At 43.4% G+C, this 16,073-nt stretch overlaps 1 protein-coding gene across 18 annotated transcripts in view; it reads left to right on the forward strand.

Annotated features, from left to right (window-relative positions):
* Positions 1–16,073, forward strand: part of RFX4 (regulatory factor X4) — a 169,526-nt gene that overhangs the window by 49,557 nt on the left and 103,896 nt on the right. For all 18 annotated transcript variants that reach the window (XM_081591311.1, XM_081591304.1, XM_081591306.1 and 15 more), the window contains exon 4: positions 14,681–14,804. In XM_081591311.1, the coding sequence (XP_081447437.1) occupies positions 14,739–14,804 (66 nt within the window). In that variant the 5' untranslated portion in view covers positions 14,681–14,738. The remainder of the gene's footprint in view (positions 1–14,680; positions 14,805–16,073) is intronic.

Raw genomic sequence — 16,073 nt, forward strand, 5'->3', positions numbered from 1 at the left:
TGCATATAAGTTAAATAAACAGGGTGACAATATACAGCCTTGACATACTACTTTTCCTATTTGGAACCAGTCTGTTGTTCCATGTCCAGTTCTAACTGTTGCTTCCTGACCTGCATACAGGTTTCTCAAGAGGCAGATCAGGTGGTCTGGTATTCCCATCTCTTGAAGAATTTTCCACAGTTTATTGTGATCCACACAGTCAAAGGCTTTGGCATCGTCAATAAAGCAGAAATAGATGTTTTTCTGGAACTCTCTTGCTTTTTTGATGATCTAGCGGATGTTGGCAATTTGATCTCTGGTTCCTCTGCCTTTTCTAAAACCAGCTTGAACATCTGGAAGTTCACGGTTCATGTATTGCTGAAGCCTGGCTTGGAGAATTTTGAGCATTACTTTACTAGTGTGTGAGATGAGTGCAATTGTGCCTAGTTTCTGTTATTAAAAAAAAAAGACTTGATTAATCAAAAAATGAACAGAGCGTTTTTGATGCCAGACTGTGGCTAATGCCAGGCCTTTCTGGAATACCAATTTGGTAGCTTGTAGGAGAGAAACGAGATTTGGATTAGATTACTCCAGATTCCGGTCCAGTTGAGTCATTGCTAAGTTGCTTCAGTCGTGTCCGACTCTGTGCGACCCCAGAGACGGCAGCCTACTGGGCTCCTTCGTCCCTGGGATTCTCCAGGCAAGAACCCTGGAGTGGGTTGCCATTTCCTTCTCCAATACATTTAAGTGAAAAGTGAAAGTGAAGTCGCTCAGTCGTGTCTGACTCTTCGCGACCCCATGGACTGCAGCCTACCAGGCTCCTCCGTCCATGGGATTTTCCAGGCAAGAGTATTGGAGTGGAATGCCATTGCCTTCGCCGTGTTGAGTCATTACAATGGCAGAAATAAATACCTGATTCAGTCCATGGCTGAGCACCGACCAAACTAAACAGATTGAGCCAACACCTGTGGTGTGCCAAGTTTGCCCCAGCTGATGTCACCAACCAAGCTCCTTGGATCCCATGGATACTTATAGAGAAGACCGGACTCTTACCCCTCTTCGAAGAGAAGGAAAACAAAGCAGAGGTTCCCAGTCTCACTCTGCCAGAGTTGGGGAAATGTCTGACTCCTAAGAAGACCCTCAACCAAGGGGAGGCAGGGCCAGCCGAGGTCCTGGGAGAAATACCAGGGACCCACATGAACTCGTGTTTGTCTGAAGACAGTTTAAGTGTTAGTCATTCAGTCATATCCGACTCTTTGCAACCCCGTGGATTGTAGCCCACCAGGCTCTTCTGTTCCTGGGATTTTTCTAGGCAAGAATACTGGAATGGGTTGACATTTCCTTCTCCAGGGGATCTTCCTAACCCAAGGATCAAACCCAGTCTCCTGCATTGCAGGCGGATTCTTTACCATCTGAGGCACCAGAGAAGCCCATGTTTGTCTACCCAACAGCAAATCTTGGATTTAATTGTTCGTTTAATAAAACAGATTTGGTGGGTTTTGTTTGTTTGTTTTGGACTTTTGGGGAATCTGACTCAAGCCTACCTAGAGCCCACATGAGTCACCATTTTGGACTTATTTATCATCTGGTGATCATCCTTCCAACTCTTTGTGACCCCATGCAACATAGTCCATGGAATTCTCCAGGCCAGAATACTGGAGTGGGTAGACTTTCCCTTCTTCAGAGGATCTTTCAAACCCAGGGATTGAACCCAGATCTCCACCATTGCTGGCAGATTCTTTGCCAGCTGAGCCACAAGGGAAGCTCCTTCCTCAGTGATCAATGCAAAGAAATAGAGGAAAACAACAGAATGGGAAAGACTAGACATCTCTTCAAGAAAATTAGAGATACCAAGGGAACATTTCATGCAAAGATGGGCTCAATAAAGGAAAGAAATGGTATGGACCTAACAGAAGTAGAAGATATTAAGAAAAGGTGGCAAGTATACACAGAAGAACTATACAAAAGAGATCTTCACAACCCAGATAATCACGATGGTGTGATCACTCACCTAGAGCCAGACATCCCGGAATGTGAAGTCAAGTGGGCCTTAGGAAGCATCACTACGAACAAAGCTAGTGGAGTTGATGGAATTCCAGTTGAGCTATTTCAAATCCTAAAAGATGATGCTGTGAAAGTGCTGCACTCAATATGTCAGCAAATTTGGAAAACTCAGCAGTGGCCACAGGACTGGAAAAGATCAGTTTTCATTCCAATCCCAAAGAAAAGCAATGCCAAAGAATGCTCAAACTACCGCACAATTGCACTCATCTCACACGCTAGTAAAGTAATGCGCCAAATTCTCCAAGCCAGGCTTCAGCAATACGTGAACCGTGAACTTCCAGATGTTTAAGCTGGTTTTAGAAAAGGCAGAGGAACCAGAGATCAAATTGCCAACATCCGCTGGATCATCGTAAAAGCAAGAGAGTTCCAGTAAACATCTATTTCTGCTTTATTGACTATGCCAAAGCCTTTGACTGTGTGGATCACAATAAACTGTGGAAAATTCTTCAAGAGATGGGAATTCCAGACCACCTGACCTGCCTCTTGAGAAACCTGTATGCAGGTCAGGAAGCAACAGTTAGAACTGGACATGAAACAACAGACTGGTTCCAAATAGGAAAAGGAGTGTGTCAAGACTGTATATTGTCACCCTGTTTATTTAACTTATATGCAGAGTACATCATGAGAAATGCTGGGCTGGAGGAAGCACAAGCTGGAATTAAGATTACCGGGAGAAATATCAATAACTTCAGATATGCAGATGACATCACCCTTCTGGCAGAAAGTGAAGAAGAACTAAAGAGCCTCTTGATGAAAGTGAAAGAGCAGAGTGAAACAGTTGGCTTAAAACTCAACATTCAGAAAACTAAGATCATGGCATCTGGTCCCATCACTTCATGGCAAATAGATGGGGGAACAGTAGAAACAGTGGCTGACTTTATTTTGGGGGGCTCCAAAATCACTGCAGATGGTGACCGTAGCCATGAAATTAAAAGACGCTTCCTCCTTAGAAGGAAAATTATGACCAACCTAGACAGCATATTAAAAAGCAGAGACATTACTTTGTCAACAAAAGTCCGTCTACTCAAGGCTATGCTTTTTCCAGTAGTCATGTATGGATGTGAGAGTTGGACTATAAAGAAAGCTGAGTGCCGAAAAATTGATGCTTTTGAACTGTGGTGTTGGAGAAGACTCTTGAGAGTCCCTCGGACTGCAAGGAGTTCCAACCAGCCCATCCTAAAGATCAGTCCTGGGTGTTCATTGGAAAGACTGATGTTGAAGCTGAAACTCCATACTTTGGCCACCTGATGTGAAGAGCTGACTCCTTGGAAAAGACCCTGATGCTGGGAAAGATTGAGGGCAGAAGGAGAAGGGGATGACAGTGAATGAGATGGTTGGATAGCATCACTGACTCAATAGACATGAGTTTGGGTGAATTCCGGCAGTTGGTGTTGGACAGGGAGGCCTGACGTGCTGCGGTTCATGGGGTCACAAAGAGTCGGACACGACTGAGCGACTGAACTGAATTGAACTGATCGTTCTTTGTGGGTTCCCACCTACCTTCTGAGAAACTGTCAGCTTCCTAAAAGCAGAGGTGGGGTTTGTGTCTCCTTGTTTACTGCTGTATTCTCCAGTGCCTGGCACATAGTAGGTGCTCAATAGGTAAACACTGACTCACTGAGCAGATGGATATCAGTTCCTAGCACAGAGTGAGAGCTTTGTAAGGGTCGCCCCTGAGTTCATACTCTGAGGCAGGCTTTTCCCAGCCTTGTGATTTGGGGCAAGTCACTTAGCCTGCCATCTCTTCCTCCACGTCCTGGGGATAATGTTACTCATCTTGAGGGAATAATGACAGCAAGTATGAGCATCTCTGGTACAGACAAGGCACTTGAAAACATATATAAATCAAATCTGTTAATGTAAACAGGTTTCCCTTTGACCACCCAAGTGTTGAAGTTTTTGTAAAAAGGTTTTTGAGGGACTTTTCCTGGCTGTGAGTCATGTGGGATCTTAGGTCCCTGACCAGGGATCAAACCCACACCCCCTGCAAATGCAGGTTTGATCCCTGATCAGGGACCTAAGATCCCACGTGCCTCAGAGCCAAAAAATAAACATAAAACAGAAACAGTGTTGTAACAAACCCATTAAAGTCTTTAAAAATAGTCCACATAAAAAAATTTTTTTTTAAGTTTTTTGTTTTTTGGATCTGTGCAAAAGCTTGCTTTTCTTCCCCCCATCCCTACTCCCTTCTTCTTCCTACCATCCACTGTATTACTGACCATGTTCAGGGCACAGTGCCAGGAACTACGCTGACTAAATAGGAATGTGATTTGGTCCCAGTCTTCAAAGAGCTTTGAGTCTAAGATGTGAAGGGTTACCTGAATATTCCACAATAACATAGTTACCCTCCATTGAGTGATCGGTGTATACCAGCCGGAGGGCTGAGGGCTGTGCATGAATTCTTGTTTTACCCTTACAGCAGCCTTGGGAAATGAGTGTTGGATACCATTCCCTTCATTTTTACAGATGAGGGAAGTGAGAGTCTGAGAGTTCAGGTAACACACCTGAGACAGTAGTGCTTGTCAGTGATGGAGGAGGATTCAAGCTCAGTGATCCCTGATGTAAAACTGCTTTCGCTCAGTGAAGCTGTTAGAGCCATGAAAAGATGGGAAGAGCTCTGGAAATCCCCAGGAGGCAGTGAGAGCTTTGGGAGCAGAGGATGTATCTCCTCAAGTAAGATGCTTCCTACTGATGTAACTCAGCACTCTACATATTATCGAATGAATGAATATGTGAATTTGTCAAGGAAGAAATTAGTGTTTAGCAGATGGGGCTGTGTAGGAATTAAACATGGCTTTGTGGAAGAAAATTTCCACTGAGTGTTGAAGAGTGAGGCTAGCAGAGGGGGTCCCCTCCGGTGGTGGGAAGGCCAGGGAATGTGTATAGTAGGGTGGAATGTGGCAAGGTGTGTTTGAGGAGTGGCAGACAGTCCAGGGGTCTGGAGAGAAGTGTCTATGTAGGGGAGTGAGGCCAAAGAAGCTGGAGATGGAGAAGTAGTTAGGGGTCAGACAGAAGGAGCTGTGGGTGTCAAGGCAAGGAGTTTGGGCTTGTATGAGAGATAGAGAGGAGCCACTGAAGGGATGAGACTATTGTCTGGCTCTGAGTGCTTGGCCAGTTTATTTTTCCCGCATATTTTACAGTCGCAGATCTCTCTGATAACCTCAGTAATAAATTATGATGTTTAGCAAGTTAAAAAAAAAAAAAAGAATCCTGGCGTCTTTTTATTGTTCAGTTATAAAGTGGTGTCCGACTCTTTGTCACCTCATCTACTTCACGACACCAGGCTTCCCTGTCCTCCGCTATCTCCCACAGTTTGCTTAAACTCATGTCCAATGAGTCGGTGATGCCATCCAACCATGTCATCCTCTGTCCTGTTGTCTTTACTTTTGGTAAACTAGAAGAAAAAAGTTTTTCTGTCCCAGACATATCTACAAGGACTTGAGAAGCAAAGGCTAGACTGAAAGCCCATGTGAATATACAAGAAAAATAGGTTTAAAATGAGAGCAGAGGGAAAAATTACGCTACAAGCTGAGACATCTGCTCTTCACTGTAAAGCGCTAATACGAAGCTTCCAGCACGTGCCCCCAGATGCTGTGTGCTGAAACTTGGTGAGGAGGCATTTTGACAATGTATACTGCAGATAATGACTTGTGTTGGTGAGTGGATTGAGGTCATTATCCCTCCATAATAGGATAGGCTCAATTCAAATATGATCAAGTTGTTAAATAGAAGATCAGAAAATGGAAGAAGTAGAATGTTTTTGTGATCATTAAAGAAAAAAAAATCCAGGTATAATGGAGTGTTGTTCACCAGGCCAGACTAATGATGTCCTGTAGAAGTGAGGAGGAAAAGGGGAAATTTCGTCAGATATGAAGAGATATAATTAACTGCCTTTCTTTCTACCATGCCTTGGGCAGGGAAGCTGGTATTCCAATTAGCAACTTCGGTACACGCACGGACCTTCTGCAGTTTGCGAGGAGGTTTGGGGAACGGTGTCATGATGCTATTCCTGTAGAAGCTCATCAAGCATCAAAATCGCCCTTAACGCCAATTACATCTCTTCGCTCCTAGAGCTCATTAAAATGCTTCATAGTCATAAGCCACCTAGATACCTTGAGGCGAAGAAGCTTCAGTAAGAGAAACAAAACATGGATAAGAATGTGGTTATTTTAGAAGGCTGTGGTCTTTGGCAGGTAGCTGCTTCATTAGCTTAGCCTGTGTGAACTGTGACTTACACCCATATGATTCAAACTGTTTGTTGTAGCTATGGTTTCAGTTAATGACATGTATTTTAAACTTGATCTCATATTTAATCCTGACTCCATAGTGACAGATTAAGTAAGCAAACAAGCCACATAAACAACAAATAGAAACTGAGGCACAGGGGCTTAGGGCTTCCACGGTGGCTCAGAGGTAAAGAATCCCCTTGCGGTGCAGGAGACACAGGAAACAAGGGTTCGATCCCTGGGTTGGGAAGATCCCCTGGAAAAGGGAATGGCAGCCCACTCCAGTATTCTCGGCTGGAGAATCCCATGGATGGAGCAGCCTGGTAGGCTACAGTCCAGAGGATCTCAGAGTCGGACATGACTGAAGCGACTTAGCACAGAGGGTTAAGTGAAGTAACCAGTGAGTGGGGGAGCAGGAATTTACCTGGGAGCCCATGCCCTTGAGCACCACATTTGGAAGCATTATCCTTCCCCCCACCCATAACTTGCTTTGTTGGCATTTATTAATCATGGGGATGGAGCCTCCTTCCACCCATTCAGCCCAGTAAAATTTGAGGGCTTCCCAGGGTGCTCCCACCCTTCTCACATCTGGCATGCGACCCACACCCTACGGGTTATCTCTGCCCCTTCAGCCACTCCTTCAGTCCACACTCCATCATTTCCTGCCCCAACTATTAAAGTCACTCCAACCTGATCTCATTTGTTCATTCATTCATTTGACAGGTACTAGTGTCATCCACTAAGTGCCAGGCTTCATTAGTCCCCCTTGTCCAACCATCATAGAGGTACTAGGTGAGTTTTCCAGAGAATAAATTCCATCATGGCACTCCCATGCTTTGAAAAGTTAAGCTTCCTGTAATTTTAAAGATCATATGCTTTTTATAAGATGAATTCCAAATGGTTTAAAGTGCATGTTTGTGAAAGTGTCTATGGATTTTTCTTGCCAAAATTAATTTTAGGAAATCATTAGCAAAGATAAGCAAAAAGTGGTATTTCCCTGCTCTGGGTAGCTGGTTATGCACAAAGTTCCAACTGCCCAGGTTGTTCTTGTGTATGCATTAGACTGGAAAATGTCCCACAACACAATGGCCAAAAGAGTTGAAGTAAAGTTTTCTAAGGAAATCCCTTAATGGAACTCTCAATAGTCTAAGATGAAGATTATGAGACCTGATTGGGTTGTTTTGGTTTTTTTTTTTTTTAACATTCTTTTATACTCAATCTATTGCTGGCAAATACAACATACTAGATTTTCAATTAATGCTAGTTAATGTTGTTGATTACATTTCAAATTGAAGTATAGTTGATTTACAATATTGTGTTAGTTTCTGGTATACAGCAAAGTAATTCAGTTAAACATATATATTTGTTTTCATATTCTTTTTTATTATGGTTTATTATAGGATATTGAACATAGTTCCCTATAATATGCAGTAGGCTCTTGTTGTTTATATGTTTTATATATAATAGTTGGTGTCTGCTAATCCCAAACTCCTAATTTATCCTTTCCCCACCCCTTTTCCCCTTGGTAACCATAAAATTGTTTTCTATGCCTGTGAGTCTGTTTCTGCTTTGTGAATAAGTTCATTCGTATCATATTTTAGATTCCATGTAAGTGATATCTATGGTATTAGTCTTTTTCTGACTTACTTTACTCAGTATAATATTATAATCTCTAGGTCCATCCATGTTGCTGCAAATGGCATTATGTCATTCTTTTTTATGGCTGAGTAGTATTCCATTGTATTTGATAACATTGTTATTATTCCTACAGCATCCTAGAAACACCTGGGTCTTCCTGCCTCTGAATATTTTTTTTCAGTTCTCTCAGTACCACTCCATTACCTTCTGAAAATAACACTATCATAGTAACTTATTTTTTAAAATATTTATTTTATTTTTGGCTGTGCTGGATCTTTGTTGCCACTCATGGGCTTTCTTTAGTTGTGGCAAGTGAGGGATATTCTGTAGTTGCTGTGTGAGGGCTTATCATTTCGGTGGCTTCTCTTGTTGCAGAGCATGGTCTCTAGGGCATGCAGGCTTCAATAGTGGTGGCCTGTGGGCTCAGTAGTTGCAGCTCACAGGCTCCAGAGCATAGGCTCATTAGTTGTGGTGCACAGTTGCCCTGTGGCAAGTGGATTTTCCTGGACCTGGGATCAAACTGGTATCCTTTGCATTGCAAGGTGGATTCTTAACCACTTTACTATGAGGGAAGCCCTGGCACTTGAGGTTTTATTCTCTCTGTTTCATGCCCAGATGTTGGAAGTCCATGCTTGGAGCAGGTGCTTAAGCAAGTCACCAAGGATGCAGGCTTCCTCTTGTTTCTTGCAACCCAGTCTTTATCCTGTGGCTCTTATCCTCAAAGTGGCTGGTCTACATCCGGGTACTGCTTTTGGCTGTGGGCATCCATGAGCAGCCACTGAGGGTTCACCAGCACAGCTCCACAGCAGAGCTGGTTGCCTCTTACTGACAGTGCACCCCACCCACGGCTGGCCGTGTTCTCACAGTTGGTCCCATTCACTCTGATAGCTCAGTTGGTAAATAATCCGCCTGCCATGTAGGAGACTCTGGTTTGATTCCTGGGTTGGGAAGATCCCCTGGAGAAGGGAAAGGCTACCCACTCCAGTATTCTGGCCTGGAGAATTCCATGGACTGTATGGGGTTGCAAAGAGTTGGACTCAACTGAGCAACTTTCACTTCACCATGCAGCTGCTACTGGTATCATATGCCCTGGTGTACTTCCTTGCCCTAAGTCTGAGGTCCTGGGTGCTCCCAGAGGGCCTGATGGCAGAAGGGTTGTCTCTCAAAGCAACACCATTCTCATAGTAACTCTTCAACTCTGAAGGTTGCTAACTCTTATGCCAAGCCATATTCTCCTATGTGGCATTCAAGGATTCTCCGTGCCCCCTCTCCCACAGTTCTCTCCTTGTAGATACTCCTTTACACACCCCATTCTCCACTCATACCAGTGTCTCCATCATCCAAAGCTTGTGCCACATCAGTCTCTTATCCTTGCTGTTCTCCTTGCCTGGAACCCCCTCCATCTACCATGGCAGAATACCACAGTGGTTCAGAGTGTGAAAAACTCTCCCATTTACTACCTGCATGACCATAGGCAAATGAATTTCACCCTCTGAGCCTCAGTTTCCTCATCTAAAATATGGGCATAACACTTCCATCATATGGCTATTGAGAGATAATCCATACCCAGTGCCTGGCACCTAATAAGAGCTCAACAGATGATACTGTTTTTGTTGTTGTTACAACGGTGGAACCATAATCATCTGTTCCCATCTACACAGTAATTTCTCTGTTTTCCCACCTTCCTCATCTGTTGTGGTTGGGAATTTGTAGTACTTAAATATTCTTATTTCTGTGTGTTATTCTCCCTCAAATAAACTGCAAAGTAAACTAGGGCATAGATTGTGTCTTATGTCAATAGGAGCCTACAGGAGGCAGACAGGGAACAGAAAATAGATTGAGTGTAAGAAAAATAGTGAGGAGGGAGGACTCTGGCCAACCCCAGGGTACATGTAACTCTGGCCAATTGTTGTCATGCGGGAATATGGGCTGAGTGCTGCCAGATCTCAGCCTATTCAAAAGAAGCCAGAAATCCAGCTTCTTATGTGAAATGTCCTGAATTTTAAAAGTTGGGCCAACAGTGTTCAGGCCAAACAAAGAATGTTTGTGAGACCCCACTTTGTGAAAGCTGCATTTTTCAGATGATCCCCACGAGTTTGTGTATAAGCTGGTTGTTTGGACCTTTGAACTTCACTTTTTTAGGGAGACTATACTGTGAATGGCATTTAGAGATCCATTAAAAGGCTGATCCCCATTCACACCAGCCCCAAGGTTCAGGATAGAGACTAATCTAATCTCTAAGTAAAACCTAATCTCTAAGTGAAACCATTATTCCACAGGGAAACACCCTTTGAGTTCTGATTCATGATGCTGGGGACACACAGAATGTAAGCTCTTTCAGGAAAGGGCCTTTGTTTTGTTCACCACTGATTCCTTAAAGTCTAGAACACTGCTTGGCACTCAAATATATTTATTGAGTTGAAGATGACCCTTATCTTTATCTGTCTATGCTATGTGCTGTGTTAAGTCACTTCAGTCATGTCCGACTCTTGGTGATCCATGGACTCTAGCCTACCAGGCTCCTCTGTCCATGGGGATTCTCCAGGCATGGATACTAGAGTCGTTAGCCATACCCTCCTCCAGGGGATCTTCCCAACACAGGGATCAAGCCCACGTATTGGCAGGCGGGTTCTTTATCACTAGTGCCACCTCAGAAGCTTTTTTATACACTGTCCACCATTCATCAGTTCTCCAAGTACAAACAAGGACCATCCTGTGCACCACAGCATCCCCCACACCTGGTGGGTGATAAGAGATCAATAAATATTTGCTGAAGGAATGTATGACTGAAACAATCTATCCAGCAAACATTTACTGAGCACCTGCTGTGTACCCAGAAGTCTGCTGGACTTTAAAAATGCAGAAATGAATCAGACACCACCCCAGCCTCAAGGAATTAGGTTGCCTAGAAGGGATTGCATCAAGTATTTCCTGGAACACTTTTAAAAATTGTCAGGCGTTACTCAGCATTCCCCTTCCTGGAAAAAGGGGGAGTGGGTGAGATGACCTGGGACCGATCGGTCAGCACAGGCGTCTTTACTTATCCGAGCGTCCCTCGGGCTGTTTGACTGTCTGCGTCATCCACGCACTTGGAATATGAAATGATTGAACTGATTTTCTCTCAACCACATGTTGCAATGAGCTGAAGGACCACTGCCCTTTCAAGTGGGCACCTTGGGAGGCCGTGTCCTCATTCCTCTTCAGTTACGACAGCGCTGAACCACTTCTTTGGCAAGTGCCCTCAGAGAAAGTTAGAAGCCACTTGAGGACATTTGCTTCATTGCTTTAGCATCATGCCTTATTTCTGACCCCGTAGAAAAAATCAGTGGGAGAAAAGGGTATTCCAGTCACTTAAGCCCTCAAACTTGGTTCCAAATGACTTGGGATTGTTTCCTAAAATTCAGTTCACCATCAAAGTAGAAATATTTTCTGTTGGTGAGTTTATTGAACAGTGTGTGCCTCATGCTCTGAAGGCAGCAGGGCCCAAAGAGAAGTCCCCAAACTGTCATGTGCCCCAACAGTTTTGTTGAAAAAGAAATTTAACCTTCCAGCGTGTCCATGACAAGGGAGGCTGATTCTTTTGGATGCTTACATTCTTCTTTTTTTATTTCAATAGTGAAAACTTTTATATTTAGACTTAGCCAACTGGACTCAGTTTAGATGATCCCAATTTTGTTGGCAATATCCAAAGCATCATAGTCAGGAGCTGGTTGAATATATGCCTTTTCCTCTCCATCAGGTCTGATCAGGGTGTGACCTCAGCCACATAAATGTCATAGAGCTTCTTCACAGCCTGTTTTTTTTAAAAAAAACACTTTTTATTTTGTACTGAAAAGTGAAAGTGTTAGTCGCTCAGTGGTATCTGACTCTCTGCAACCCCATGGACTGTAGCCCTTCAGGCTCCTCTGTTCATGGAATTCTCCAGGCAAAAATACTGGAGTGGGTTGCCATTCCCTTCTCCAGGGGTCTTCCCGACCCAGGAATTGAACCTGGGTGTCCCGCATTATAGGCGGGTTCTTTACCATCTGAGCCACCAGGGAAGCCCCATCGGGGAATAGCAAATTAACAAACAATGTTGTGATAGTTTCCGGTGAAAGTGAAGGGACTCAGCCATACATATACATGTATCCATTCTCCTCCCAAAGAAAGGCAATGCCAACAAATGTTCAAACTACCACACAATTGCACTCATCTCACACGCTAGCAAAATAATGCTCAAAATTCTCCAAGTGAGGCTTCAATAGTACATGAACTGAGAACATCCAGATGTTCAAGTTGGATTTAGAAAAGGCAGAGGAATCAGAGATCAAATTGCCAACATCTGTTGGATCATAAAAAAAGCACAAGAGTTTCAGAAAAACATCTATTTCTGTTTTATTGACTACGCCAAAGCCTTTGACTGTGTGGATCACAACAAACTGTGGAAAATTCTTCAAGAGATGGGAATACCAGGCCACCTTACCTACCTGCCTCCTGAGAAATCTGTGTGCAAGTCAAGAAGCAAGTCAAGAAGGAACAGTTAGAACCAGACGTGGAACAATAGACTGGTTCCAAATTGGGAAATGGAGTACATCAAGGCTGTATATTGTCACCTTGCTTATTTAACTTATATGCAGAGTACATCATGTGAAATGCCAGGTTGGATGAAGCACAAGCTGGAATCAAGATTTCAGGGAGAAATATCTATAACCTCAGATATGCAGATGACACCATCCTTATGGCAGAAATCAAAGAGGAACTAAATAGCCTGTTGATGAAAGTGATAGAGGACAGTGAAAAAGCTGGCTAAAAACTCAACATTCACAAATGAAGATCATGTACCTGGTCCCATCATTTCATAGCAAATAGATGGGAAACAATGGAAACAGTGAGAGACTTTATTTTTGGGGGCTCCAAAATCACTGCAGATGGTGACTGCAGCCATGAAATTAAAAGACGCTTGCTCTTTGGAAGAAAAGCTATGACCAACCTAGACAGCATATTAAAATCAGAGACATTATTTTACCAACAAAGGTCCATCTAGTCAAAGCTATGGTTTTTCCAATATTCATGTATGGATGTGAGAGTTGGACCATAAAGAAAGCTGAGTGCTGAGGAATTGATGCTTTTGAGCTATGGTGTTGGAGAAGGCTCTTGAGAGTCATCCTCCCTTGGAGGAGATCCAACCAGTCCATCCTAAAGGAAATCAGTCCTGAATATTCATTGGAAGGACTGATGCTGAAGCTGAAGCTCCAATACTTTGGCCACCTGATGTGAAGAACTGACTCATTGGAAAAGACCCTGATGCTGGGCAAGATTAAAGACAGGAGGAGAAGGGAATGACAGAGGATGAGATGGTTGGATGGCATCACCGACTCAATGGACATGAGTTTGAGCAAGCTCCGGGAGTTGGTGATGGACAGGGAAGCCTGGCGTCCTGCAGTCCATGGGTTCGCGGAGTTGGACATGATTTAGGACTGAACTGAACTGAACTGATTCTCCTCCAAACTCCCCTCCCATCCAGTCTGCCACATAACATTGAACAAAGTTTCCTATGCTATATAGTACTTGTTTATCCATTTTAAATATAGCAGTGTGTACATGTACATCCCCAACTCCCTAACTATCCCTATCCCTCTTCCTTCCCGCTGGCAACCATAAGCTTGTTCTCAAAATCTTCACAGCCTGTTTAATTTGGTGCTTGTTGGTCTTGACATTCACAGTGACCACCAATGTGTTGTTGTCTTCTGTTTTCTTCATGGTTGACTTACTGAGGGGGAACTTGATGATTGGATGTCTATGTTTTGGTGTTTGGGTTAAAGAGGGGGGAAAAAAACTGTCTAGTTTACTCTTATGTCCCCAGTATCTAGCACAAATTCTGGACATCTGAGTGTTCAATAATGTTTTATGGAGAGGGAGAGTGGATGATAATGAAGTCCAACACCTACTAAGTGCTCACTACATGCCAAGCCCCATGCTGGTTCATGTCACACATTATATCTGATCAACAATCAGATGTTGGTAGTTACAGTTGATACCTCCAGAAAGAAACTGAGGGCTAAGGTTAAATAACTTGCCCAAGGTCACCAAGCCAGCAAGTGCCAAAGCTGGAATTTGAACCCAGGTGGAAATTCCCTGGGCTTCCCTGGTGGCTCAGACAGTAAAGAATCTGCCCACAGTGTGGTACCCTGAACCCCTAACCTATAGTCATTAAGAAGGTAATGGCTATGGAATCATATGATATAATCTCAGTACAGCAGGGAAGGTGAGCCTAAAGAAAACAGCTTAGCTCCTTGCCGTGGTCATAAAACCTCCCTCAGTGAGCAGGTCAGAGCCTCTCGAGCTTCCCAGCCTGTCGTGGGGTGTTTGTTTTCCCTGGCTGTCTCACTCTGCTGCTCTCATTAGCCAAGAAGTTCTAAGATTTTGACACCTATTAGAGATGGCTACACAGTGGGTACTTGGGTAAAGGGGGACACCTGCAAGATTCTGTATCATTGCTTGGAGTTGGGGGGAACCTGATTCACCCAGAAGGCGGTCAGGTCAATGACCCTGCAGAGGAAAGAGATTAGGAATTTGCATTGGAAAAGTGACCTGAGATAGTACCCGAAGGGGCCAGGAGTCTGATCCTGCCAACTCTGTGCCTGACCTCAGGCAGATTGCTTTGTCTTCCTGGGTCTCAGTTTTCTCATTTGAAGTAGAAGAGTTATTTCTCAGGCCTACCCAGCTCTGGAGAAGGACTAGAAAGTACAAGTCCTTCTTGCTTGGGTTCTCTCATCAAGCTTTTATTTCCCTAGGCTGGAGGAGAACTACGAGATTGCAGAAGGAGTGTGCATCCCCCGCAGTGCCCTCTACATGCATTACCTGGATTTCTGTGAGAAGAATGACACCCAGCCTGTTAATGCTGCCAGCTTTGGGAAGGTGAGTCCAACCTCACCCAGCTTATTCCTTTTCTTCCCCTTCTCAGTAATGGATGCGTAGTTCTTAAGCATGTTTTAAATAATTCAATTTTTTTTAGGTTACCACAGTAAATACTTTGGTTACTTTGCCATTAAAATGTCAAACAATTGTTAAAAAAGCAGCACCAAGCCAAATGCCAAAACAGAGTAATACCAAAGATTAAAATTTTCAAACAATTTGGACATGCTGTAAAATAAAAGCGAATGTCTACCTTGAATTTCCTCAGTACTTAATTTGCACAGAGTAACTTCTTTCTCTGAGAGGTGGTTCTTGAACTGGAAAGTATGTTATGTGGATGTCAGTGGGACAGGCTTGGGTTAGCAACATGTGAGACTTGGAAAAACTGTGAAGGGGCCTTGTATCATCAACATAGAGGTCTGGGAGTCCTCAACTGGAGGTAGTACAATTTGTACTATCACTGCAGACCTGACCGTTCTCTATCCACTTATGATGAAAATACATTCCACACATTTTCTTTAGTTATCTCTACAGAAAATCATTACCACTGAACATTCATATTCAGCAGGCCAAGGCAGGCAGCTGGAACCTCCTTTAAGATTCACTTCATTGTATAGCAGAAACTAACACAGCATTGTAAAGCAATTGTATTCCAATGGAAAAAAAAAGACTCATCATGTGTTTATTTGATAGATAAAAACCTAGATATTTTACATCCTGAAAGCACTCAATTTGAGTCAATACGTCTAAACTCTTTCTCCTTTTATTAGCTTCTTTTCACCATGTGTAATTTTTTTCTGCACCTGCCAACAAAAAAATAGGCAGTCTTGTCCTGCACCATTATTCCTTACCAGTGTTCTGAGTGTGAGTATAGTGTACTGAAACAACAAGAAGATGTTTAAGTTTCAGAAATTTCCTTTTCAGATCCCCAACAGATATATCATGAGCAAGAAAAACAAAAACAAAAACAGAGTAATGTTAGGCCTGAAGGAACCACCCCAGAGAGTCTGAAACCAAGTGGCTGAGAACTGGCTTCACTCAAAAAATGTGAAGATGCTCAGTGGTGATTTAGGGAGGGAAAAATGTTTGTGTGATGGGTTAATGCTAGTTATCCAAAGTGAAAACAACTTTTTAAAAAAGTCAACGAAGAAACAACTTTTGCTGGTTCATTTATTCGTTTGGGCAGTATTGACTGAGACAGGCTGTGTGGCAAGCATTGTGGCAGGCAGGGGGACTTAAAGAGAACCTGATCTGGGTTCCCCTGTAGAAAGG

Source organism: Giraffa tippelskirchi, chromosome 4, assembly GCF_054371585.1.
Source record: "Giraffa tippelskirchi isolate mGirTip1 chromosome 4, T2T-mGirTip1v1.2.pri, whole genome shotgun sequence".
NCBI lineage: Eukaryota > Metazoa > Chordata > Mammalia > Artiodactyla > Giraffidae > Giraffa > Giraffa tippelskirchi.